Source organism: Phacochoerus africanus, chromosome 7 (assembly GCF_016906955.1).
Source record: "Phacochoerus africanus isolate WHEZ1 chromosome 7, ROS_Pafr_v1, whole genome shotgun sequence".
Taxonomy (NCBI): Eukaryota; Metazoa; Chordata; class Mammalia; order Artiodactyla; family Suidae; genus Phacochoerus; species Phacochoerus africanus.
Genome location: NC_062550.1, coordinates 106895677 through 106923631, shown reverse-complemented (window position 1 = coordinate 106923631; position 27955 = coordinate 106895677). Strand labels below are relative to the sequence as shown.

General features: G+C 43.1%; 1 protein-coding gene across 6 annotated transcripts in view; it reads left to right on the top strand.

Moving 5' to 3' along the window:
- Window positions 1–27955, top strand: part of NAV3 (neuron navigator 3) — a 351685-nt gene that overhangs the window by 168008 nt on the left and 155722 nt on the right. For all 6 annotated transcript variants that reach the window (XM_047788374.1, XM_047788373.1, XM_047788372.1 and 3 more), the window contains one exon: window positions 12079–12194. In XM_047788374.1, the coding sequence (XP_047644330.1) occupies window positions 12079–12194 (116 nt within the window). The remainder of the gene's footprint in view (window positions 1–12078; window positions 12195–27955) is intronic.

The following is a 27955-nucleotide window of genomic DNA, read 5'->3' as shown; positions in this document are numbered from 1 at the left end:
TAGAACAGAGAAAATAGTTCACAGTAAACAACCCATGGCTAATGGTCTACCTCAAACTTCAGTTTCTCATCCTGCAAATATTGATAGAAGGGTAACTACCTCATTCTGGTTGTCTTAAAAAGTAAGTAAGGCAAATCTCATATAAGGACTTTAGCATAGAGCCAGATTCAGAGTAAATCGTTTATACATGTTAGTTGTTATTCGTATTATTATCAGTAATAAGTAGTTGAAAATGAATAAAACCATCTAATAAGAACATTTCCCATCATAGTCTACACATGAGGCAAAGGTTGCTTGAAGTCTTTTCTAAATTCAGAGTAATTTTATAAATGATAATATAAATTCCCTCAGGGTAGGGGTGTTCAAGGTCTTTCACTGTTAGTGAAAGATATATTTGAGTCATGTCATGTGACTTATGTAACCCCTGATGGCCTTTCAACTCTGGGCCAACATCACTTAAGAATTTTTCTTGCAAAATCCCTGACAGCCTTTTCTGGCGTTGCTAATCATTTGATAATGGTAGTAATTTACTATTTCACAGTGGTATTTGTTGAGTGTTTACCCAGTACAAGTCTCTGTATTGCAAGATTTGTATGCATTTTCTCATTTAAACATTGTCATAAGCCAATGAGAAAGGAATGGCACCCCATTTTATAGAGATGAGAAGCAGCAATTTCAAGGCAGAATAGTGATAATCTCTGAAAGTCACAGGGCTGGCAGGCATTTGCCTTTGAACCCGCATATGCCTGAGTCTGCAGTGTGCACTCCTTCACTTTTCATTTCTTCCTGTATGCACAGATATCAGAGGTGTTTTCACTAGAAAATTCGTGCTGGGAAGATATCATTGGAAGATCTGCACATATTTCACTCAGAGCTCATTTATAATGGAAAAGGCTTCAATGCTTTTAAGTAGAGTAAATTTTAAAAAATATGTATATGAATATGTATAAACATGCATATGGTTGATATTTAAAGAAATTAAATCACCTCTATATAATGAGAAGATGAATGGGTGATGGTGACATTTTTCCCTCCTTCTCAGCCCACTTCTAGGCCATTCTGGTCATTAATTATTCCTTCTGGGATCTTGATATATGCCTCGTCATACTCTTTCTTGCAAATTGAATGTTCTGAGTCCTTTAAATATAATGTTGAGTTCTGGAAGTTAATGAATTTCACATTAATCCTACTTCCTGTACAGCACAAGGATATTCTGTATTAAATTTTTATAACTCATTTATCTCTACAATGTATAAAAGTAGTTTTGAATTTGGCATATCTTTATCCATTTAGTGAATAGTGTAACTAAAATCAAAGGTGAAAACTTGAAGATTTAAATTCAGTATAAGAAGTGCCTGATAATTAGACCTATATGAATGGAACAAGCTGCATTTTCAAGAGTTCAAGGTGACTACTAGAAATTTGAAGAAATGATATAGTGAGCAGTTGCCATGGTTTAAGAGGGAAGTCACCGATTTTTTTTCTTTTATGTACTCATCACTCATTCTGCAACTCATATAATAAGAATTACAACAAGCAAAAAAGAAAAAAAAATCTCTGTTTTCTGAGAGCTCAGTTTATTAGTGAACATGATAAAAAGTTAATCAAAAACTTTAAAAAAAAATGGCTGTCATGGAAATGTATGCGACAAATAGTGTAGCAGGGTTTTCCTGAATCTTACATGAGGGTGGAGTCAACAAATGTATCACAAAAGAAGTCCGAGAAGAGATGAGACTTAAAGAATGAGTTAGAGTTTGTCAAGTGGAAGGAAGAATGTTATGGCATCATCCACATTTGACATTCTACAATCGTATGACCCAAGCGTGATGAAAAAATAGCAGGCAAATTGTGAAGTGCTGTGCAAGATGCTAGCAACTAAGGCTGCTGCAGACTAGAGGTTAGAATTCATGATGTCTTGAATGGGAGACTAAGGATGAAAGCTGGGAATGAATCCAAACTTTGTTCTTCTCTTCCAGTCACTGCTCCCACATCTTATTTACGGCTAGTGCTGTTGTCTCTTCCTCCAAAATATACCCTTGGTTGGACATTTCTTTCTGTTTCTACCCTCCCTCCCCTGGCCCGGGACACGTCACCACTGCTTTTCACCTTGTTTCCAATGAGACTTCCAGCCTCCACTTGGTTCCTTTTCAGTAACATCCTTCACACAGCAGGGTGAAAGGATAAACTGTCATTCATGAGACCATCTATTGGGTTTCCACTGTGCTTAAGAAATAAAATCCAAGCATCTTATGAAGCCCTACAGATTCCTACATAACCTGGCCTTCTATCTAACCCTTAAACTACCCTCATACCGTTGTGCACTAGCTCCATGCTTTCATTCTGTTTCTCAAAATACTAACCTGTCCTGCTTTGGGGACTTTTTTTTTTTTTTTTTTTTTAGGACTGCCCCCGGGCCATGTGGAAGTTCCCGGGGTAGGGGCTGAATGGGAGCCGCATCTTCAGCCTATGCTCAGCTGCTGGATCCTTAACGCATGGAGTGAGGCCAGGGATCAAACCCTGCATCCTCATGGATACCAGTTGAATTCTTCACCCACTGAGCCACAACGGGAACTCCTTGCTCTGGGGACTTTGTCACAGATTTCGTAGTTGTCTTTCTGCCTGTGGTGACTCTCTTCCAGGTCAAAGCAGGCGTCTTCTCATCAGATCTCTCCTCAGATGCCCCTTGTTCACATGCGCTGTCTCCACCTGTCCAGTCCAAAGGGACACGCACATGGCTTCTTTCCAGAATTACACCCACTGTCCTTGTGTGTTTTAGTCATAAAGTTTATCACCATCCCTGTTTTTTTATTTACTTACTAACAAGTGTGATTTCAGCTACCTCCAACTGTAGCATAAACTCATTGAAAATGAGAGTCTTATTTTTTTTCAATTTAGTAGTGTAATAGCCCAGGAGACAGCCTGCCCACAGTAGGCACTAAGTAAAAATCATTGAATGAAACACCGCAGTTAATCATGGGTTAGACTTACCTGATGTGGAAGAACAGATAGGCTGCCAAGAATGTACAACGGAATAGGAAAAACTCAGAAGTCTTTTCTTTCCTGTAAATGACAGGATTTAGTTGCAATATGAACAGCTTTGAACTGCTGAAAGAATATAACCAGATTATCGCTGCAGGGCATTCATTCCCTTATTTTTGTTTTTCCTCTTCTGACTACTTACTAACTACTCTTACTGCGTAAAGCATCAGGGTTGGAGGGAAACGTCACACAGGTCGTGTTATTTTCCTCCCATTGTTCACAAAGCAGCATACAAGAGACTCACGCAAACATAACTGCAGAATGAAGCAGAAAGTGTAAAATCCCACCGGCAATGACCCAGACTTGGTACACTGAGACTTCCAAAGTGGAAAATTACTGCTAGCTGTTGGAATCGGGAAAGTGTCTCATGAGCTGGGTTCAGAAAGAGAAGTGGGAGTCAGAGATCGGGGGGCGGGGGGCCGGAAAGGGACTGTAAGAGTAAAGGGACCAGATAAACAGGGTGAACTCAAAAGACGTGTGGTGGGGGGCAAGTACGTCAGTTTTCCTAGAAAAGGAGAATTGATTGGATCTGGATTGTCAGAGAAATGCTTGAGTGTCAAGAACTGGCACGTTGTGTGTTTGCACACAGTTGAACACCTGAGTGTGTGTGTGTGCAGGTCAATCTTGGAAAATTTCTGTGTCTCCATTGTGTAAATGGGTGGTTAGTGGGAGAAGTCGGGGTAGGGTTGGTGGTTCAGTGGTTAGATGAAGGAGAAGTGTTCTGATTTTCAGACTTAGCATTGTTAAGACTTGAATTAAAGGTCCCACTTGGAGAAAGAAAAGAGAAAGAAAAGCACAGTGAAGAAGAAACGGCCTACTTTTCCTTATTCCTCTTCTTTCTTACTGTCTGCCATTGATGCTGTATCCGCCAAACTTGTTTTCTTTGCCTGGAGTTCAAAAATTGTTATCTTAGCTCCTCTGAACCTTCAAAATTGCCTCCCCTCTCCTCATGTGTCGTTTTTCTTCCATCGCTTTAATGTTCATTACTTTACAGCTCTATCCCTCATGCTGGCAGAGCTGTGAAGTGAAACAGTGAAGGGACTGGTTACTTAAGGGGGAGAGAAAGACCTGCATATTTTCTCCAAACCTCAGTCTTTTTAACAGCTCTCAATAAATTTCAAAATAGCTATTACATGGATTCATAACTTGCTATTTTGAAGCCTACCTGCCCTTTTGTTATTTTCTGAACGTTGTAGTAAATGTCAAGAAAACACTAGACATAAAGCAAGCATCTAAAGGCACAGGGAGGGTACCAGGGTGTGGACAATTCACAAAGGGGAGAGAGGAACCCAAGCTTTAGATAAGGCAGAGCATTGTTAAAAAGAGCAGAAAGTCATTGTGCCTCTTAAACCTATTAAAATAAGCAGAAACCCTCTATCCACAGGTGATTTGCAAAATCAGGTTAAGAAAGTGTGAATTTCAAGGTTTCCTTTCATTTGATATATACTATGATGTGCCTTATACAACTGCATCAGGCATTCTCAGGAAAGATTTTTGTTGTAACAAGATTTTTGAGGCTTCAGATTTGCCTAGAGAGTGACACAGAAAATCGACATTTGAATATACTATGTTCTGAAAGGCAAAGAATGCAAAACATTAGTTTTGAAAATGCTTACTCACATGGTTTTAAGTTTGGCTTATTTCTTGAACCAGTAGATTGAGTAGGAGGAGCCACGAGTTCACAAAGATTGAAATGGGAAGCGTATAACCATCAATGCAGATAAAGCTTTCGTGAGCCTGTAGCTGTCATTACAGATGATGCTGCGATTGTGGTTTTATGTGAACTGGGCATAATTGGTCATCAGCACAAACTGAAGCTTATTGAATGCTTGCCTTGCAAACTTGTCTTTTGCAGGGTTTGGTGTTTGGTATATATCTGTGCATCAAGGAGCCATTTAACCTCCTCCCTCACACAGCAGTATTTTTAAGACAAATTCACTGACAGTGCTGTGTAGAATTCTGCTATGAGCTGGCATTCTCTCAACAGAGAAGCTTGATAAACTACCCTTTCTGTATTTAGCTTATGTGGTTTGGTGCCAGATTGCCCAACCACACCACTACTGCTTCCTTATATATAAGAGCAACCAGAGCCTTTATTCAAGTTAGGAGTTTTCCCAGAGGCACTTCATTTACCCAGGACGAATGTTGAACCCAGTTGTCGGGTCATGCAAACATCGCTTAGTCTGGAACAATTCTTTGATCCTCCATGACGTTCAGGACATTGATATATTGAAGAAGGAATTTTACAGAATGTTTCTTAATGTAGGTTTGTCCGACACTTTCTCATGATCAGACCCACATGCGTATATATGGTCTAGAATGTCACAGAAGCGATGCTGTGTCTTTCCAGGGCATTCCTCCCAAGAATCACGATATTTCCCATTTTGGTGGCATTGAATTTGATTGCTTGATTGGGATGTTGCTTCGCCACTGTTCTCTAAAGTGACTTTGCCCCGTTTGTATTTCGTGAAGGCACTTTGAAGACTCTGAGAGGATATTTTGAGACTCTGTAAAAATTCTGTTTCTTGCTGTCCTGTCACCCATACATTTCAGCATCTATTGAGGTTTCCTGCTGAAATTAATGATTTACTTGAACGGATGTCAGGGGTTTGTAATGCCATCATTCCTTCTGCATTTATGCCTTGCCATTCAACTTGAAGAAGAAGATGCCCCTTCTTATTTTTCTCCTCCTCTCCCTCGTCCTTCTCTTGCTTTTTCTGCTCCTTCTCCTCTTCTTCCTTTTTTCTCTCCTTTTCTCTCTCTTTAAATTCTGTGCACTAATGGATTCCTATGTCGATGGATTATAATCCATCAACATAAATATTTATTTTGATGTTTAAATTTTCCCAGGTGTGACTACCAGGATCCCCTCCCAGCTGGTTTCTGCTCATTATTCTTTGAGAACTTTGTTCCTTTTTGGTGCAGAGCGATCTGGGCACCTCTTGTTGTTTCACTGCCTTGGCTTCAGCTTTTATCTAAGGTGTCCTGATTTCTTTTGTGAAGAGCAATATTTAGAAACCAGATCTCATTGCTCCGAGGCTTCTTAAATGGTGCGATATATGTAGGCACACACACGTATCTATCTCAATATCCATGAGATAGCTCTTATGCATAGACATGTAGGTAGGTAGGTAGATTAGGTAGATAAAGATATGAATATATAACCACAAGCATAAATTCACCACACCTCCAGTTCCAAATCAACACACGGAACTTATTCTTAATTTCTCCTTTCCATACTTGCACTTCCTTTTGTCAGCTGAGGGACCCAGCTCCCACTATCCTCTATATGTTTTCTTTTTTATTCAACCCCCCCCCCCAACACACACACACATACGGATCTAACAAACTTCCTATCCACACTGGGCTACTCTTCATTCTGACAAATTCCTGGCACTGGTCCTGGCTGTCACCTGTCTGCCACCTGTCTGCCTTCTCATCAAGAAGGAGAGAGCTGGTTTTGGAAAGATGCTTGTTTTTTCTCTCTTTGATATTGTGTTTTTAAAGCAGGAGTTGTAAGGCAATTAGTCATTGTTGCTGACTCAAGGCATTTCTGCGTGTGTCCACATTTGTGACTAGTGTATCCATATAAAGAGGAATTCTCATGTAGATATGTTTTAATATGAATCAATGTTCAATACCCATACGTACGAAATTGAAAGTATGAAGATTGGTAGTATCTAGATTTATTGTTGAATTCCTTTCAATGGCATGCATAAAAGCTTCCTTTTCTTAAGAGTAAAATGTGAAGGTAGTGAAGAGAAGATTTAAGATTACACCCTTGGATATTGCCGCATTCAAATTCTGCCTGTTAACAACTTAAATGACTAAGCTATCTGTCAGCTAACGAGGCATCACATGCATTAACATACTCAGTGTCCAGAGACATTTGGATGGAATTATACTGTAGAGTAGTGGTTAATAGAACAGTATTTAGAAACTGCCAGACTTAAGTACAGGTTAAATATCTACCAGCTTGTTACACAGGGCAAATAACTAAAACTGCAGAAGCTTTAATTTATCTATGACACCTACATTTCAGGTGTCCTAGTCTGTTCAGATGGCTACCTAACAGGAATACCATAGATGGGAGAGCTTAAGCAACAGACATGTATTTCTCACAGTGCTGGGGCCTGAGAAGTCCGAGATCCAGTTGCCAGCAGATCGAGTGCCTGGCGAGAGCCTGCTCCCTGGCTTGTAGATGACCATTTTCTCGCTCTGTCCCCACAGGGCAGAGGGGTGAGGGGCTCTGCAGGGTCTCTTTTGTAAGAGCGCTAAGCCCACGCGAGAGGCGCCACCCCCGTGACCTAATCACCCCCAGGTCTCCACCTCCTAGCATCACACTGGGGATTAGGCTTCGACAGGTGAATTTGGGGAAGAAACAGACACTCAGTCCGTAGCAACAGGATTCCCGTGAAATTAAAGTGACATGCCCTGGATGAAACACTAGCCATAGTACTCGGCACGTAGTAATTGCACATGAACAGGAGAGAGCTTTTATGTTAATCATCAGTGAAATTTAACTTCTGGGACTCTTGTTAACAAGCAGTAGCACTGAATTCTGGCTTATTAGGACTCTAAATAAATGGTATTTCTGCAGCAGCCCCCATTACAGTTTCAGTAAGTGCTTAGAACGTGCTGACCCTGCTTAAGTGCACAGAAAGATAGTCTGCCCAGGACTGTGTCTCGCACATATTTTGAAAGGACTTCGTAATACTTATTTTTGCCTTCCCCCCATCTGTACGAGGGGAATGCAGCATCACTTTACAAGGGAACAGGGAATGATGCCACTGCAGTACCTACCTTTGAATCAGAGAACACTCTTGACTCTGAAGTCTTTATACATTGTTTTATGAATCAACCCTGGTCCCTTTTATTTTATTGGGATGAAACATGAACAGAAATAGAGGACATGCTGAGAGTCTTCTGAGGTTGAACTGAGCCTCTTTGATCATTTGTATAAAAGTTAAATCTTGACCAGTTGGCTTTGATTGTCTCTCTAGAGACTGGAGTTAAAATCTGATTCCACTTTATATAAATAATGAGGGGAAATCCTAGAGGCATGGACAGCTTGTAACATACACAGAGCAGGGGATCTGGACCCATTTACAAGTGGCTGCAAAGCAAAGATGATTCCTAAGGTCTTTTTACAATGATTTGAAGTTTGACTTTTCCGTGTCCCTTCCCTTGAGAATCTGGTCCCCTGCCATTGCTGATGCAGGCAACTCAGATAGGGACCAGTGTGCAACTTACACCAGAGAACCTGAAACCTTGGGCTACAGGGTTGTCTCTTATGACCTAAACTAAAACTAAAACTAAAAGCATAAAAATAAAGAGCACATCAGCCAGAAATGTTTCACTGCCACATTAGAAAGTAAATAAAACAAAGGTTTCGAAGACAGAAGCATGAATACTTTTTTTTTCCTTTTTTTTTTTTTGGTCTTTTGTCTTTTTAGGGCTGCACCCCAGCATATGGAGGTTCCCAGGCTAGGAGTTGAACTGGAGCTATAGCTGCTGGCCTACACTACAGCCACAGCAGTGCAGAACCTGAGACGTGCCTGCCACCTATATCACAGCTCATGGCAACGCCAGATCCTTAACCCACTGAGCAGAGCCAGGGATTGAACCCACATGCTCATGGATACTAGTCTCATGCGTTAGCCAGTGAGCCATGACAGGAAGTCCAGAGTCTGAATATTTTTTTATCAGAGAGTGGAGACTTAGCCACTGGAATTGAGAAAAGGGAGGCACATGCTGAGAAATACTGTTTAAGATCTGTTTATCCGGAGCAAAGAAAAAACTCCACCGCAAAACCTGCTCTGAATATTCCCTCACTCCATAGAGATTTCCTAGAGGGAGATTCTCTGACTCCTTGTTATTCACATGGTTACAGGTATTCTGGTTCTTGTGGCGGCTCTGGTCTTGTTCTGGAAGGAACCAGTTGGCATTGAGCTTTAGACAATCATCTTGGCAAACGAACCCTTGTGCCTCGGCCTCTGAGAGACCAGCCTATGAGTGCCAAGCCTGCAGGGCTGTAGGCAGCCCTGGCTCCCAGCCAGTTCACCCAGGCATCGTGGCCCTCTGATGCTTCTTGGTAGGCAGCCACGAGGCTTTCCCGAGGGTCTCCAGTCTCACTCCATGCTTTCATTTAGACTTCTTCAGCAAGTACGAATGATCCTCGGAAAACCTGAGAGGATGTTTTTCCTTCATTCATGGACAGGAAGCTGAGGGATGGGCCGAGAGAGTACAGCCGCTCACAGCAGACAAGCTCGTGTGGGAGAATAAACAGAAAGCAATGGACTTTGGCGGTCCTGGGGAGGGGCAATAGACAGGGGATGTAGAAGGCGCTGGGGGCCAGAGAAGAAGAGAGACGGACCGCGAAGAGAGGCAGATGTACCCCACATTTTACCATTGCACTGGTCCCCGCATGCTCAAAAGGTTGCCCTTCCAGGCCGTTGGTAATAATAGCACTTGAGCTCACAGTTATTTTTCGAGGGACATATTTCTTTTTGCTTTTACACATAAGCAAACGGATGTCCAGAGACGCTAAGTAACGTAGCAAGGTCACATGTGTTAATAACTGTTTCGCAAGAGCCAAATTTTACAACCACATCCTAAGCATGGACCATCATGCCACGTTTCCTTCCACATGTTTTACCCGCCGATGATACTGACTTATGATCACTACTGATGAGAACTATTCATTCAGTTATCAAATTTTCGCTGAGTGTGGTACCTGTTCTGGACATGGGACTAGGCGTTGGGGTACCATGGTGAGCTTAAACGTGGAGGAGAGACTCTGGTTTGGGAGATAAACATTCATCAAGCAATGACTCGATTTGCACATTACGAGGTTGTGAGGTGCCATCAAGACAGGTGCAGTGAAAAGTAGGCACTTCTTCCTTGGGATGTCACCTGAAAATTTGGGATGATTCTTTAAGAAAGAACCATCCCTTGAGCTGAGACTTGAAGGGATAAATTTAATTGGATGATGCGGGAAGGAAAGTCTTCAAGTTCAAAGGCCCTGTTGAGGGGGAGCTCTAGGAGGGTGGAGGACTCTTGTAACAACAGAGGAGAAAGACGAGGGAGTCCTGTGCACAGTGATACTGCAGAGGTGGGCAGAGATCCTAACAGGCCAAGCCTCTTTGGCCTCCTGACACTTTCACCCAGGTCCGCCATGAACAAGAACCAGGTTTGTTGGGAAACTATCGCAAGTGCAGTTCTGTACATGATGGGTTTGGGTTATCTCTGTAATAATCTAGAGGGGATGTGAATTGGGCCGTTATGATTCACATCTGGAATTGAGAGAAAAGTTCTGAGCCAGAGTTTGAACTTGGAATTTGTACGCGGGTCAGCAGTCCTTAGTAGGATGGGCGTATTTGAGGTCATCTAGGCTTGACCGTGCAGCCTGGAAGAAGCTTAGGATAGTGATTCGAGGAACCCCCAACCATTGCCCTTCTTTTCACCACCGACATTTAACGATTGGGTAAAAGAGAACAAAGAGGAAAAAAGCAGCATCCAGAGAGTAAAGGGAACAAACTAGAAATTTGTTATCATAGAAGCCAAGGTAGGAGAGTCTCCTGAAAGGAGTGGTCTGCTAGTGCACATGCTACCGCGATGTCACGGAAGGTGAAGACGAAAGATACATGGTGATTTTCACAGCATTGACCCATCTTTACTGGCCTTGATGGCACGTCCTGTCATGTGAACGGCACATCCTCTTTCTTAATTTTGCCATGCTGCTTTTATCCAACTTTAAGTTACAATAAACTAGAAATGTTTACCAGTAATCGCTGGAGTCAAGACACAGCTTTGTATGAATTCTTGCATAGCTCTCTCTTTCCTTTCTATATCCACTCTTATATACACACAAACGTATGTACAGCCTCTAGTTTTCCATGACTTATTAAAATCCTAAGGAGCTTTTCAGAGGTTTTAGACCTGTCAGATAAAGATAAAATATTTCTTGCATCCATGATTACACTTGATTTTCTCTCAAACAAAACCAGGACTTAAAAGTAACATATTAATTAAAATTGATTTTAAAATACACTGAATTTTTCTTTCACTTGTATATCTTCTCTCTAGATGTTTCTTAAAGTAAGAAATATTTAATGATCTGTCGCCATGGTGCAAACCCAGTACCAGGAATGGACTTCAAGACAAATGAGAGAAGCTTGGGGAACAAAGCCCAGTCAGTGTACAATGTGCCGCGTTGTCTCTCCTCCTCCTTTGTCTTATAGTTCGTGCTGTGGACTTTTGAAAGATGTGGTGTTTTTGACCAGATATACACAGATTTTGAAGCTGCACAGGGAAAGATAGTGCTCTTAAAAAATTTGCCCGTACATGAAAAGAAGACAAAATGCATGAAGACTGAAATATCCAAACATAAGGAGTCCGTCTGTGAAGTGCTTTTTGTTTGATTAGGCTTACTCTTTACGTGTTAACCATACACACAAATACATACCCATGCATGTATACACAAATATAAAACATCATATAAATGAGGGTTGTCAGAATGAGAATTTGTTTTTAAATGACTTTAATTTTTTTGGAAATCAAGACATCACAGTGATATTTATAGCCCATAGCAAATTCAATATTTATTTTTCATTACAGTCTGCATTTTAGGATATATATTATAGAATTTTCATGCAAAAAATAATTTTAGGGCTGTTTTTCATGCTTTTTTTAGTTATCCTCAGAAGAACAAATTTAGCCAGATTTTCTCTACAACAGCAAAAAAAAAAATGTATCTTTTCAAGTCTTTTGCCAAAAAATGAAGTCAATTATTGGTAATTACATGCCTTCAAGAAAGTCTACGAAATCTAATTTAGTATCTCATTCCAACTCGAATTGTATATGAAAAGTAAAGAAATTCTCCTGTGGATAGACAGCTTTGGAATATGCCAGTCATAAGGAAATGCTCCCTTCCCTTTATTGAAAACTTTTAATGCTTTGGTTTCTTCTTGTAGTAGAGAACTTTGATGAGTCACTGGTGACAGCAATTGGTGTTTCTGTCTTCTTGGCTAATTTCAGAGCACATTCAGAAAATGAAGGTACCTCTTTACCATCTGCTGACTCCTGCACCAGTCCTACTAAGATGGATTTATCATATAGTAAGACAGCTAAGCAGTGCCTAGAGGAGATATCTGGTAAGTGACCTGACTGATGGGTAGGTCAAACTCAGAATTTTTGTAATTTCTCTGTAAGTCTTTTTTTTTTATTAAATCGTACTTGTGCTGTACTGTTTTCCCTTAGGCGTTAATGGACTGTGTGCATTTCGTGCTTCAGAGATTCTTAGGCATTTGACTCTTCTGCTTAGGAAACTGTCTTTGTTGTTCTGTCAAGAATTCTGTAACGAATGGTGGTGTTCTCCGAGGCTGGGATTTTAAGTCGTCATTGCCCTCAGTCAAGTTAAATACAGTCAGAGAAAACTTAAAGAATCTTTTGTTTTTAATGAGGTAGTTGGAGATTTAGAAAATATTAGTGATCGGTTAATGTAAAATTTCCATGGCCATCCAACCCTGCTCTGTCTGTCTTCAATTCTGTATGATTTTGAATATTTATACATGGTGGTTCCAAAGGTGTATTCTGGGGAAAAAAATCTAATTTTGGAGATACTTCATTATATATAAATAATGTAAGAAACATGACATATACATACTCCAGACACGATTTGTCAGACTCTCAGCTTTAGTCCAGTGTTTTTCCTAGGGTCCAGATAAGCCTTGGCACCTCAGGAAGGCCTTTGGTGTAATTTCATTTTATTTAGTTCCTTGTTCATGAGAAACTAAGTAGGATCTTAACATAGTACACTGATCCTAAGGGGAAAGAGAATTTAAGAGCGTTTTATCTGTTTCGAAATATAAGAATGTATAGAAGTAGAGGTATGTCTGTTATCCCAATATATCTGTGACTCAGAGATTCTTTATATTGTGTATTCCTAAGGGAAAAAACAAAACAACTATTTAATTTTCAAAATTACTGTAGTACTCTCAGGACCTTGAGTGTTGTTCTGAAACTCATGAGAATAACCATATCCCAAATTCGATGGCTCAGCAACTTCTGCACAGACTTGTAACACAGGCAGGCATTGGCACGTACTGCAGCATCCACCCGTGGACACTGACAGTAGTGGCCACACAGCATCCCAAGGGTTCCTTTCGGGACTAACGTCAGTGCTGTCATCAGGCTTCAGAGCGTTCGTGTGGAGGTACGGGTGAGGGTTGAAATGGTGACGCCAAGGCTATGGTGATGCTCTATGGAGGTTTTCAATCTCTTGGAGAAAGGGCTGGTTTTCCACAGCTCCGCAGCGTTGTGGGGTCATGATATGCATCCGTATTGACCAGCTAGTGTGAAAACATCATGTGGCAAGAAGATGTACATGTTTCACACACTCCTTTGTTCATGGATATCTTCAGTTCGTATCCACATGCCTGCAGAAATACTAGAGCTCAAATATTTAGGAGAAAATGCACTCAGTACACTTGAATTCTAATTTTTCTGTGAACTTCACAAAGAAACCTTGTTTTTCTGAAATCATTGTGTTTTCTAGTATCTCTGATTGAATAACCCATGTTTGATTTCTTTCTCATTTCTTATTCTTTCAATCATTGGACGGTTTTTCAAACTTCCATATTTCCATTTATATAAGTCACACCATCATGTTATACACCTTAAACTTATACAGTGCTGTACACCAATTATGTCTCAATAAACCTGGGGAAATTTTTCATTTCCATTTAATGTTCTGGTTTTTTAATAGAATATTTGAAAGTGAAATATAAACTGGACGTTAACATAATACCGTAGTCTGATGGATTTGTTGGAGGGTATAATATTAATTTGTGACAATGATTATGATACAACGACATAGACTTGAGTCTGGGATTTAGATGGGAATCTAGTAAAAGGAAATAGCAAATAAATGCTGAAATGAGTCTTCTCTGATTGTGTCATTCCTACTTTTGTTTGTTTACAGTGAGCCTATGTAGAGTGCTGACAGTTTTGTTCCATGCAAACTTGAGACTTCATGGAAGAAAGATTTTTGTTTCTGATTAGTAAGCTATAAGTTGAGTGCCGTAATTGGAGGAGGCTAGATGAGTGTATACTTGTAGACCAGCGATGAGAGCATGCTGTTCACAGGGAAGTGGGTTAGTGACAAGAGCATAACTAGCATACCCTGGCCTTTCTTCTAATGCTCTTGTCTGTTAATTCCTCCTGAGCTACGTAATCTCTTACTCAAACCCTATATCAGGGCATTGTCAGATTCTGCAGCTTCCCTATAATCTCACGTCCACGCACCCCACGCTTCCTGATTACAGCCTCTTGTCTTTGCAATGCCCTTCCGTTCCTTCTCTGACTTTGCTGCTGTATCTAAACTTTCCTGTTCATTGATCCTACTACCTTTTACTTACCCTCACCAAGCCCTGCACACCCTTCTTCCCTCCTTAATCAGCTGAATTCCTCTGGTGGCCGAATGGAGTATGACTTTTCACATAGCCTTTGCTCCCATGCCCTCTCTCGCTTCCTCGCACTCACTGGGTGAAACCTCAGACCCAGTTACATTCAAGTCTCCACGTGGCCCCTGCCAGCAACGAATGCACCTGGAGAAGGACACACCGCATGTCGATGTGATTCACTTCACGTCATGACCACCAGCTTCAAGTGAGTTGTTAATGCTGCCTGGCAATCATTCTGTTTTTGAGTACATTGACTCTTTTTGTCATCTAAGAACTGGAGACGGCCAGCCTTTTTCCTTCTGCTCGAAGCTACGATACCACTTTTCCCATCCTTTCTCTCAACTGATGACCTTGATGTTGATGTCACTGAAAATTAAAGCATGGAAAGAGAATTTCATGGAGCCCCGCCTCCACATCCACCCATGAACAGCATTTATACTCATTCGCTTCACTTTGCCTGGCACTGCTCTCTCTTCTACCTCTGCAATATTTTCCTCGACACCGCATTACGCTCTCTAACCCATCTCTGCAGTCTTTTTTTTTTCATTTGATTTACAGTCTTGTGATCATTTCTGCTATACAATCAAGTGATTCAATTAAACGCATACACACATTCTTTTTTTTCAGATTCTTTTCCCACATAGACCATCACAGAATACCCAAATTAAAAAAAAACAAAAAACCAAAAAAACACGACAACTGTTCTTGACCCCCCCCCACAGCATTCTTTCTCTTTCTGATTTCTCTTGTTGCTCCTATATTCTGGCTGCTAGAGAAACCATAAGCCACAGAGACTCTTGCATTTCTTGCAAAGCTCTACCTTAGACTGGCTCACAGAGTAGTTCCTCAAAGATAGAATGAGACATGGGAAGGTAAATGTTCTAGGGAATGGAAAAAATTAATTCTGGCCTCTGAACCGCCATTATTTAGATATTTGAATTGTTCTTTGGTTCCCTGTTTTGTGAGGTGGCTCTAAGGATGCTTAATAAACTCATAGGATTGTCGTGAGACATGGTTTTGTTCTTCTATCCATCTTTTCAGAGATGGATAGAAGAACAAAATAATGATCATCAGATGCCTTATAAATGCCAAGCAGGTCGAGTGTTGGGAAAGGAAGCAGAACTGAAACCTGAGCTTTCCTGCAGAGGAGTAAGAAACAAACTTTAACATACAAATAATTGAATTATTCGATTTATGGGAACAACTAAGTTAGCTGTAAAGATTTATACGGGGCCTAAAAGACGACACATGTGTATTGTAGAATTCTACTGGGCAGAGAAATCGAGAAATACATTCCAAGAACAAAAAAAATGAAAAGAATTCGAAAAGAAATTTCCCTGACTTTATTAGTTTCATTGGTTTCTTCTTGTAAAGCCTTTGGGATCTTGGTAAGTCACTGATTTTCCGTAACTCAGAGTGTCACGGCCATTGCTGCTGCTGAACTCTTCTTGCTGAAGGTGGCTGTGGAGACCTCACTGGGAATAATTTGGTCCTGTCCCCCCCCGCCCCCCCCCACCAAGTGAAGTAGCATAAATGATATAGAACTCTGATGTGTTAGTCTTGGCGGGAAAAGATCCAGATTTTGTGAATTTTTATCTTTTTTCGGGCCTCTTCCACAGCACATGGCCATTCCCAGGCTAGGGGTTGAATGCGAGCTGTAGCTGCCAGCCTCCACCACAGCCACAAGATCTGAGGTCCGAGCTGTACCCATGACCTATGCTGCAGCTTGCAACAACGCCGGATCCTTAGCCCACTGAGCGAGGCCAGGGTTTGAAACCACATCCTCATGGATACTAGTTGGGGTCTTAACCTCCTGAGCCACAATAGGAACTCCCCAGATTTTGTGAATGTTTTCAGTTTATATAATTTGGGGGAGCCTGAAAATAATACAGCAAAATAAAAATGCAAAATTGTATTGCTTAGGAAGTTAGAAGGTCTTAAGCACCATTGGCTTCACGGTAGACATACCTCGATGTCCTGGTATAGTCTTGTCTGACCAGCATCCACTGTCCCACCTGCTAATAACAGCATATTTTTGCTTTTCTGTGGGAGAGCCATAGCCCCATCAGTCTTTTCATATGGTGCAAATGACATTGAGCCAAGCAGATCCACTCAGAACCACCCATTCCATTGACCACAGTGAGTCTCTCAGCAGTGGACATTTGACCCGATTCAGTTCAATCAGAACCAGTGAGAATCCGTCTCAACTTTTCTTGAGACTGTTGGGAAAGAGACTGTGTTTTTCCACTATATCTAAAGTTAATCAAGAGAAAGCTTGGAGCTGTTGGAAGTTACCTTCACCCTCAAGTGAAACAATGTAGGAACAAGCAACTGATAGCAGGAGAGAATAGGTCAAGGTCAATGCAGGAAATGTCTGAGCCGGGAACAAGCCAGATCTGAAACTCCTTCTCCATCCTTCCCTGCACTTTTCTCTTATGCTGCCCGGGAAAATGCCTTTTTGTACTTATATGTGAAAAGCATCCTTATGGCATGACCTGTGAGATGCATGACATGTAAAGATCTGTGATACCATTTATGAGCAGTCTTAAATGGTTTACTTCGAAAAGCAGATTTGTCAGAGTGATTCACTGAGACAGCCAGCCAGCTTAGGTCTGCATGTCATCAATGCGGCAACTCGTGAATTTAGAAAACCACCCAACCAACCAACCAGCATCTTCATGAGTAAATGATCACAGAAGTTAAGAATGCAGCTGAATTGTCATATGAAGGTAAGTGTCAGAAAGGAGTGGCCCTCAGTGGGCCGGCATGCCGGAGAAAACTCAAGATTTTACACTTTGGAGACCTCATCGCTCTTCAGAGTCTTTAGGTGTCTCTCTCAAGTTGCCCAAGATTTGCTGTGTTCTTAGGGAGGAAACTAGTGCTATTTGCCCAGTCTGATGATGGTGGTTCTGTTAATTATTGCAGTCGCATGATAGGCAGTATGTAATTTATGACAAGGTGTGAGTGAGCTTCTTGCTGTTAGCCTGTCCTTAAAGAGTCACGCCATGACCTCAGTATCGCAGGTCCAGCTGATGGATGGTGTAGATTTTGCTGCTTTGGCTTTTGGGCTTTGTTCTCTCATTCATTGACGAAAACGATTTTGGCCTCAGAGACCATCCCTTTCATCAAGTGCCGGGAGATCCTGCCAAGTATAACGTGAGCTCTATTTTTCATTCCACTGGAGTCATTTGGAATTTTTTTAGATCTCTTTTAATACATCGGAGAGGTCCCGCTGTGGCACCGTGGGTTAAGAATCCGACTACAGTGGCTCAGGTTTTTATGGAGGCACAGATGCGTTTCTCAGCCTAGAACTTCCACATGCCAAGGGCGTGGCCAGTAAAAAAACAATAGGTTCACACCTGCCCATCGTTTTGTATAAGACTATCTACCAACATGCGTAACATTTATATAATCCACTTTCTAACCCTTCTCTGGAATTATAACTGAAATAAAATGATAGATGCCAGACTGACTCTCTGTCGACAAAGCCAATGTGTCATTTGTAAGAAAATAATTAAATATCGGATGAATTCAGGAAGTCATTTTGGAAGTGAGAATTTAAATTAAACAGGGGGATAAACTAATGGTTCCATGTGTGGTTTTGTGTGTGTCTGTTTCGTTCGTTTTCTGATGGCCCAAACTTACTGAATAATGGGAAATATCTGGTACTTAAGATCTCCGTAAATGATCACTTAATTTGCCTTTTTCTTGGATGCTTATAAAGAGTAAGTTGGTCAAGCTCAGATCATTTGAAATCAGTTTAGATCTTTTACTTAAATAGCTGCTTTATAACTATGTTTACTAAAGAGCTCGAAGGCGTCCCTTCTCAGAACATCACAGTAGCCACCCTTTATGTGACGTGTTGGCTGGGAATGGGAGGGGTTCGCATTTTTGGTGTGGATTGGGCGTATTTGTCTCTGGGGCGCTGAGGCTTCCTCCTCCAGCTTGTGTAACGTACGTGCAAACGAATGAAGACAAGGAAGTATAAACACGCCCAGGTGTGAACGGAAGCCCAAAGCAAGCAGAGACGACCGCCTCAGGAGAAGCAGTAGCTGGGCTCCCTGCTGTTGTTCAAGGTAAACTTAAGGACCGATGCCGTTCCCGGGAAACGATGGTAACTACGTCGACAGTAGTGCACTTACGGAAAGAAACAGACCAAATGTGCTTTTGATGTTTTCCTCCGGGAGGGTTGTGTCTTCACAATAACCAGCCCCTCATCCCTACCTCCGCTGGACGTGGGTCCCCCGCTTCCTGAATTCACCCCACAAGAGGTTTCTGTTTTCTTGCCCCACGGAATCCGTGTGGACCATGCGACTTGACGCGACCGGTAATATGTGAGTAGAAACATGACATGGGCCGGTCGTAAGCAGAAGCTTGGATTTCCAGTCTCATTTTCCCTCTGTCGTACTCTCAACGCACCGCAGGCTGACGTGCTCTTTTAGCCTGGGTCTTAGGGTAGAGGCAACTTGGATAGAGCTGCAGTAACCTCGAGTGGGCATCAGTGTGAGCAAAATGCGTCTGTTTCTGTAAGCTGCTGAAATTCCTAAATAGTCTGTAAATGCAATTTAAAAATTCACAACAGTAAATTGCAATTAATTAATAATTAGTGATAAATCCAATATAGCATTTATTTAGTAATAAATATAGTATTCAAGAATCAATAAACATAATGCAACTTGGTCTAAGCCAACATTTGTCAATGTTTGCATCGTTCTTTTTTGGGAGGGAGTTCCTGTCACTGAAAGCAGTATCATTGGCTGCCACCTCTCGGAGGTCAGACGCACACCACCACGCATTTGGGACAATCAGAATATTTCCAGATATTTCTAATGTCCCCTGGCGTGGGGGGGACATAGTTGAAAACCGCTAGTGTCAGACTCTGAGCGGGGTTCCCGAGCCAGCAGTATCCACATCACCTACAAATGCGCTAGACACGCAAAGTCCCTCTCAGACGGCCGAGGAGGGATGGGGCCGGGGCCCAGCACGCTGTGTCATAAGAAGCCCTCGGCGAGGTTTTGAACATTCACGTTTGAGAACTGCCAGTCTCGGCCGACTGGTACACAAGTATCCTTGTATACGGAGAGGAGCTCAGCAGTGCCTTCGGTTACACGTGCTCCGGGAGGTCTGTTGCGGCGCAGTGAAAATGAATCCGACGGGTATCCATGAGGACACAGGTTCAGTCCCTGGCCTCGTTCAGTGGGTTGTGGTGCAGGTTGCAGATAAGCCTTGGCTCCCACTTTGCTGTGGTTGTGATGTAGGCTGGCATCGGTAGCTCACATTTGCCTGGGAACTTAAAAAAATCCAAGTATAGAGGCTCCAGATGAACTCTTTTGATGCCTAAAGCATACAGATTCCCTCTTTGGTGAATTCGTAAGACTTTAGAGTATATGCGGCATGTACCCTTGGGTGCAGCACATGTCAAACAAATGAACGTTTCAGAACCTTAACACGCTGAACTCTAGTTTCATAATCTGGTGACTGAGTGATTCAGAATCACTCCGAATGAAGAAAAAATGTTTTGCTTAGGAGTCCAAAGTGAAGTAGCGTTTTGACCTTTTAAAAAACACTTTATAAAATGCTGTGTTTAGGATAGTCATCAGTTTCTCTGATTCAGCCTTAGTACCCTCATTTCATTTAAGGACATTTTATATAAACATAATTTATATTTGAAGAGTGAAGAATTGAGAATCAGCATTCAGAATTCACAAGTTTGTTTACTTGCCAAATTTTATCACAAATAATTGCTGTTCTGTCCATCCGATTCCCTTTTTTGTGTCTGTGTAAAGGGGAACCCCCTTGAGCTTGGGCTAAGGACTAATTAACTTGGCCAGCAGGGTGTTACCATATATAAGGGCGTAGGCAGTGTATTTTACAATGCTAATTTAGATAATTAAGAGACTGGGCATTCCCTCTGGTTGCATTTAGCAATGGGATGTGACAAATGAGAATTAATTTGATCATATGGGCTGAGAAAATGCTAGGGAATTCTTTCACTTGGAATGACACCATGAAATATTTTAATCTACTCCTCCACTTCCTCCTTTTAGTAAGGATGGTTTATGGGCAGCACACCTCCAAAGCTTCCCTGATACTCTCCTTAAGAGCTCTCAGTGGTCCTCGGGTCTCTACTGTACCTGATCAAGTGTTTTAAAAGTTTTCCTAAAATCAGAATTTCAGAGTGGCGATTACAGCCACTACAGGATAAATACAAGAAAGGTTTTCTACTGTTTTAAAAAATATTAAAGAGCTGATTATGCAGCAATAGGATATGGAATAGCCTACGGAAAATGCTCGAGGTCAAAAAACATAATATACCTTTTATGGTTTTTGTCACCTTATTATCTTCCGCACGCTTGGCCATCCACTTTCAATTATAAGCTTTGAGTGAAAGTGTTCCTTCTCAAAAGGCAAAGGAAACAATCCTTGGAGTTGTTCCAGTGCTGTTTTGTACAGGAGTAAATCTTGATTGTTACGGTCGCACAAGGATTGCACTAAATGTCTTCAGAATAGAAAGCCCTTGAGTTTGTTCTTTGGATGAGAAGGTGAAGTCTGTCCCTTTAAAGCCTCGTCTGTCTGCGGGGAGAGTGTTTTAGGTCCTTTACACGCTCGCATTTGATTTGTCCTTTTACAGCACACATCCCCACGTTCGGAAGACAGATCTGCCTGCTTCGGCTGCCTGCAGCGACAGAGAAATCAGTCTGTCATTCTCAGTGTCGTGAAGTGTGTGTTATGTGTGTGAGCGAGTGTGTGTGTGTGTGTGTGTCTCTCTGAGGCGGGGTGGCGAGGATGATTGAAGCGTGCACAGGGTTAATGGTGTAGCATCTCATTCAGGCTTGGCTTTGAAACCTGTGGCATTCTGGGCTGGACAGCCGCTTCCGTGCCTCTGTTTTAATTTAGCAGGATGTTTGCTGCCATGGCAGCCAGCAGCATCCACTGCAGCAGCAAGGAAGAGCCATAGATCTGAGAATGCAGGTGGAATACTAAAACACGAGAGGCGCATGCAGGGCTGGCTTCGGGGCTGCATCTCTGCTCTTACAGGGCTCTGATGCGGAGGCTGTCCGTGCTGCACGGGGTCAGTTCCTGCAGAGTCGAGGGCTGCAGACCTAGCTCAGGGCAGGGCTGCTGAGAGGCAGGGAGAAAAAAGCAAAGCAAGAGACATTGCTGCTGCTTCACTACCTTGCATTGGGGAACGCAGAAACGAGAGAGGGAAATGTGGTCCCGTCGCCTTGCTGAGACATGTGATTGGATGAAGACTGGAAAACGTAGTTGGCTTCCTGTGCTACTTTGCAGCTGGAGCGGTGCCTTTGGTGAACTCTCTTCTGCTTCTTCCGATACACACAAGCACAATGTTTGTAAGTACTGCCGATGAGGGAGGTGACACGGCAAAAGCTGAATTGTGGGCGACTCCTTGATCATGCTGTGGCTCCCGAACCTACGTGAGTGCTTGCCCGGGCTTTGAGTGAAGCGCACGTGCTCCTTAAAACCAAAAGGGCAAGGTGGCATCTCTGTGCAAAAAGACATGAAGTTCCACTGAAGCAGCAGCAGCCAGTGAGGGGAGCCATGCAGCGGCCAGCTGACCTCTCCGTCTTTCGGAGCAAAGAGGGAAGGCGAAAGGGCGCTTGCCTGCAGAAGCAGAAGTCTCTGACCAATCTGTCGCTGACCAGCGAGGGGGAGCGGCGCCCCGCCGTGCGCATCTCCAACTGGTTCGGAAATGCCGCCAAGGCCAGCCAGAGAGAAGCCAGCCACGCGGAGAGGCGCTCGCTGTCCAGGGCCCTGTCCCGGTCGGTGCAGTCCCTGTACCACCCCGGCGGCGCGGGGGCCTGGAACCTCCTGCCCATCAGCCGCTCGGGAAGCGAGCGCTTCGGGGAGTGGATGCTCAGAAAGGGCCTGGAGGGGGACAGTGATGACGAAAGCCCCTCGGAAGACGAGCAGGTGTCCCCCGGGCCGGGCCGCCACGGCAGGAGCTGGGCCGAGGAGGAGGGAGGCAGCTGCCTGCGGGAAGGCACAGCTCACCTGGACGAGGACGTCATCCTGACCATGCTGGGCGACCTGGAGCAGGCCCTTTACGCGGACCTCTTAGGTGAGTGGAGTCTGCTCCCACCAGGAAGGTGGCGCTCCAAGAAGCTGGCCCTTGGCACATGCCAGATAGCTTCTGCTCTTCCAACGGGGTTTTGTTTTCTGTTTTTAACTGTAGTTACTCAAAACCACTTCCACTTCCTTCTCAAATGCCGTCATTTTCTTTGGAAAGCAGACCTATGAGAAACCCTTGTCCGTCTGTGTGGAGACAGTCCTTAGCAGCAGTTTGCCCTGGACGTTACTGGTCTGGAGTCGGGCCCGTCCTAGACGTGCGCTGATAAGCGTTGGCGGGTTAAAACTCCAGCTGTGTGTGTTTCACGCGGTCATGAATGGGGGCAGCTGTTCGGCTGCCCTCAGGAGGACCTCACCACAGATTTGGCAAGAAGAGTGGAGGCCTTCGTGGGTCCCTCTTCTTGTGTAGTCGAGTTTGTGCAGCTGCCTCCGTGCTGTCTCACTCGATGGCCTCATTTGCACCTCAGTGCCAGGCATTCTAGTTACACTTGCTGAAGTGCAGAGGCCTCTTTGAGAGCTCGAGTCACTTACTTTTTTTAAAAAAAGGGCTGTGGGGGGAAAAAAAAACTTCGTGTGTGTCCATTAGAACTGTTTAAATTACCATGTGGATGAATAGGAGCCGTTTTGATACTTCATGAACTTAGCCTTTTTGATGACGTGATTCTTAGCAGTAACTTCTTATATTATCTTTCCTTGATGAGACATCAAGATGTCTGAGGTTCTTCTTCAGCCGTGACCATCCACCAGAATAGCTAAACTGTATGCATTTTAATTGTTGCATCTAAATTCGTACAAATATGAATTCATACATATATTGCATGTAAATACATTACAGTAGAAAGGGTGCCTGCCTCAGAAACTTAAAGCACGGGGCTGTTGCCCACATTCTGTTTATGTCAGCGTGGGTTCCACAAAGGACCTCATGCAGGACTCTTTAAATTCAAAAGAATTAAACCGGACCGGTGATCTCTTTGTTTCGGATTCATACAACTGATGCCAAATATAGGTTTGTTTTTACTCTCTCTGCAGACCCTCCTGTTCCAGGAGGTTCTATAGGATTTTCTGGAATGTCAGTGAACCAGCTTTAGAAGAAGAAAGCTTAGAGAGGCAGCAGAGGCGAATATTGCTCAATTGTTCATGTCAGTTTGGCTCTAAAAGAGTAGTTTCCATAGCTGCGGAAGTGGTGATTTCTGACTCTGAATACACCAGGTGCTCAGACACTGAAGATTTATTTCTGCACCATTGTGTGATTTCTGTGATGAACTGCTTCTCATAAAAAAAAAAAAAAAAAAAAAAAAAGCCTGCCTGGAGTACAAAGGCAAGAGAGGGAATCTTAATTCCTAAGATTCTTTTTTCTTTTTCTTGATCCTCGGAACAGTCCCATCCAATCACCTTCCTCTTTTGCCTTGCAAATAGTAGCATTTATCTTGCTCCAGGTGCCTCTTATATAAGTATTTTCAGATAAGACCAGGGCGAAGTCCTCTGAGAGCGGGTGTTGGCTGCTCTGTGAAACTACAGTGTGCCGTGGGGGGGCGGGGTGGGGGTGTGTATGACACAGGCCTTTTTGTGCATAAGTAACCTGGAGCGTTCCTGTCAGAGGGAGAGCTCTCAATAGGTGCCTGTATGCCAGGGTTTTGGAGCTGAGCATCTGCTGACTGTATTTGTGGGATTATTCTCCTTTAAGGCTCTCCCCCCACCCCCGCTAACATATGCCAGTGTTCAAAAATACGAATGAGCAAGTAAGAGGAAGAGTTTATTCAGATAGCTCTGATATGCATAATCATGCCGGGATAATGAAGCTCTGCAGTGCAGCGGCCTAAGGAAGGATGCTGTTAGGTTGCTCAACACCCCCAAGCCGCGGCACACGGCAATTTCGGGATTTCGGCCACGGGTTTGACTGGGGTTCTGCTTCTGACTCAAAATGGCCTCTTGTGAGTGAGTCTGAGGCAGGCGGCCTGAGTTCACCTCCTTCAGGTGCCCCGATGCACCAGACAGGCGGGTCTGCGCTCCAGCTCCACGGGAGAATGTCTGCAGTGTTGCCGTCAAGCCGACAGCCGCCTTTTGCTACTTTCCTCCTCCAAGGCGTCTGCTTTAACTAGATGTGTTGAAAAATGTCCTGTCCAACTCACTGTTGGGGTCGTCCACAGAATTAGGGTAATGTCTTAAATAGATCAGGCAGCCGTACTGTAAAAAGTAGCATTTGTAGCGGGGATGGTGCGGAGGCCTTGATTCTCTGTGCATCACGATTCGGAGAGAGAAGGGGGCACAACCTTTTTGTGACTCAATTTCCTGCGTGCCTTTGTCTGCTGACTTATTTGCTACTGGATATTTAATGGTATTTGTGCTTTTGCATTTGGCCTCTTCCATTCTGATTCCCTCATGGGCCCTGATTCTCTAGGCCTCATTTGAATACAATGTATAGGATATTTCAGGCTTGTGCAATTCTTAGGGGGGTTGGAAGTGCGTTTAAGTTTCTCTTGCCTTTCATGGGTCATTGAGAACATTTACTGCAATAAATTTTGGTTTTGTTATTATCCTTCGTGATGTGAATGAGGTCGCAGTCATGTTTTGCTCCGTACATGCTGGGAAGAAAAGGCCCATTTGTCTGATTGCCGTCGTGGGCAGTGGCACCAGTGGATGTCATGAGAAAAACCAAAGTGGGGGGGGGGGGGTTCCAAAACTTGAGGGAAGCTGTATAAACAAACCGTGGATTCAGTTGGGAGAATCCAAGGATCACAGATGCCTCTTGGATTGGAAGAAGCAAATTTAAAAAGATATAAAGAAGATCTGAAACAATGCTGAGTGAAATGAAATGTTTGAAAACCATATTCTTAAAGTTTGTGTAAAAAAGATATTGAAAGTAATTCAAATATCAGTGTTAATAATATTATGCAACAGGCAAGTGTTGATATGCAGCTTGATTACAAGGTAAAAGTTCCCCCGGAGGAAAGGGGCTCGGGAATAGGGAACCCTTGAGGAATTTGTATAAGGTCAACGACTTGCGTTTTTTCCTCCTGCAATAAAAGTTATCTCAATACTTTCTCTTTTAAGACTTGTTTCTGGGAGTTCCCACTGTGGCTCAGTGGTAATGAACTTGACTACTATCCATGAGAACGTGGGTTTGATCCCAGGCCTCGCTCAGTGGGTTAAAGATCCAGTGTTGCTGTTGCTGTGAGCTATGCTGTAGGTCGCAGATGCAGCATGCATCCCATGTTGCTGTGGCTGTAGGGTTGGCTGGCAGCTGTGGCTCTGATGTGGCCCTAGCCTGGGAACTTCCATATACTGTAGGTGCAGCCCTAAAAAGACAAAAAATAAAAAAAAAAAAGACATAATTTCTTACATTCACTTAGAGTCTCAGGCTTCTCTACTGTATGAAGTCTTAGCTACACTGTTGAATATTCGTGCATCTCCAATTGGGTCTCATCCTTCTCTCTTACTTTCGCCCACTTTGAGTAAAATCTTTCCTTTACCTCTGCCTTTCCTTTTACTGGAATGTTTTTTCCTGCCCTTTAAGATTTTCCTTAGAAAACGTTCCTTTTCCTTCAGAGTTCTACCAGATCATTTTGGAGTAAGACATAGACTTCTTTCCAACCATTTCTCAAATATGCTGTCTTATATTTATGAGAAGGATGGGAAGAGTTTCCAGAGAAAATATGATTAGAGGCTTAAGGGTTATTAACAGTTCTGAGTTTTATAATAAATTGAAGCAGAGTTCCCTTTGAGGCTCAGCAGAAACAAATCTGACTCGCTTCCATGAGGATGCAGGTTCATTCCCTGGACTCGCTCAGTGGGTTAAGAATCCGGTGCCGCCATGAGCTATGGTGCCAATTGCAGCTGTGGCTCGCGTCTGGCTTTGCTGTGGCTGTGGCGGAGGCCAGAAGCTACAGCTCCGATTTGACCCCTAGCTTGGGAACTTCCATGTGCCATGGGGGTGGCCCTAAAAAGCAAAATAAATAAATAAATAAAATAAAATGAAACAGATTTAATCTATGAATTTAGAGATTGTATGGCTTGAATTGTGGTTGGACAAATTTATGCTGCGTTCTGAGGGCTGCGAGGTACATGAGGGCCGCTGGGCCACCAGGGAACGCTGTTGGCTTGTGTATTTCTTAAAAAGAGATTTACTTAGGACAGTTTTTCAGTACTTTGTAAGTTAGAGAGAATGATACAGTTATTAAGCATATTTCAGTCGCTCACATAATTTGTGAATTAAAAGGAGATTTGCAGACAGGTGGCAGAGTGGTGGTGGCTCTGGAGACCACTGAGGAAGAAGACTGCGTAATGGGACAAGGTTTGGCTAAAGAAGGAATTAGCAGCTGCCACCCTTTGAGTGGCTGCCGGGTGAAGTGGTGTAAAGCCATTTAGTTGCTTTCAGAGCCTTTGGGGTCAGGGGGTGGAAGTTAAAGGGAGGCATATTTTTACTCATCCTCTAAAGTGTTTTTTTACAATTAGCATGGATTAGTCCAGGACTGGAAAGTCACCTCTTACTAGAGAGAAGGAAGCCTTTCCAAACTTGGAGGTTTCTGGTAGAGATATGTGGCTACTTTGCTAATGAGACAAGATTTGTTCCCTCATTGGCTGAGAGGGGAGGTGAGACAATCTCTGAAATCCCCACCAACTCTGAGATTTGTTGTACTTAAAAGAAAAAATCTAGCATGAGTATTGTGGAAGAAAGATGAACAGGGTGAATAGCTACCTATGTTCTTTTTTATATATTTTTTATTATTATTATTATTTAATATGCCTGCCCCAGCGGCATATGGAAGTTCCTGGGCCACAGTTGCAAATGGCACCACAGCAGCAGCAACCCTGGGTCTCTAACCCACTGCACTGAGCAGGAGAATGAATCCGCTCTTCTGCAGAGACCAGAGCCACTGCATTCAGATTCCTAACCCCCTGCGCCACAGCAGGAACCCCCTCTGCTTATGTATTCTTAAAGCAGATTGTAGACGCTGCATCCTGACTTGTCTGTGTGACAGTTTTCACACTGGAATGGAATATAGGCTCTTTTCTGCTTTTTTCTTTTCCTTCCGTAAACATTTCCGTCCCCACCCTTTGTCTTCCTCTCCCTCCCTCTCCTCTCACACCTCCTGTCCCTCCACAATCTGTCTGCTCCCCTTCCTTCCTTTCTTGCATTCCTTCTTTCTTTTTATTTGAAATTCCTCATCCCTGGAAATAAAAGAATTAAGCCTAATTTCCCTTCCATGTTATCTTCCTTCTTCTTATCCAGATTCACCAGATTCGAGTGGCCATTGGCCTGGGAATTCTTACGTGCACACAAACAAAATGGTTTAGTGGCGCCTCTGCCCCCAAAGGATAGGTAGAGGCTCAATAAGGGCAGCATTGGTCACTCTGGCAGAGCT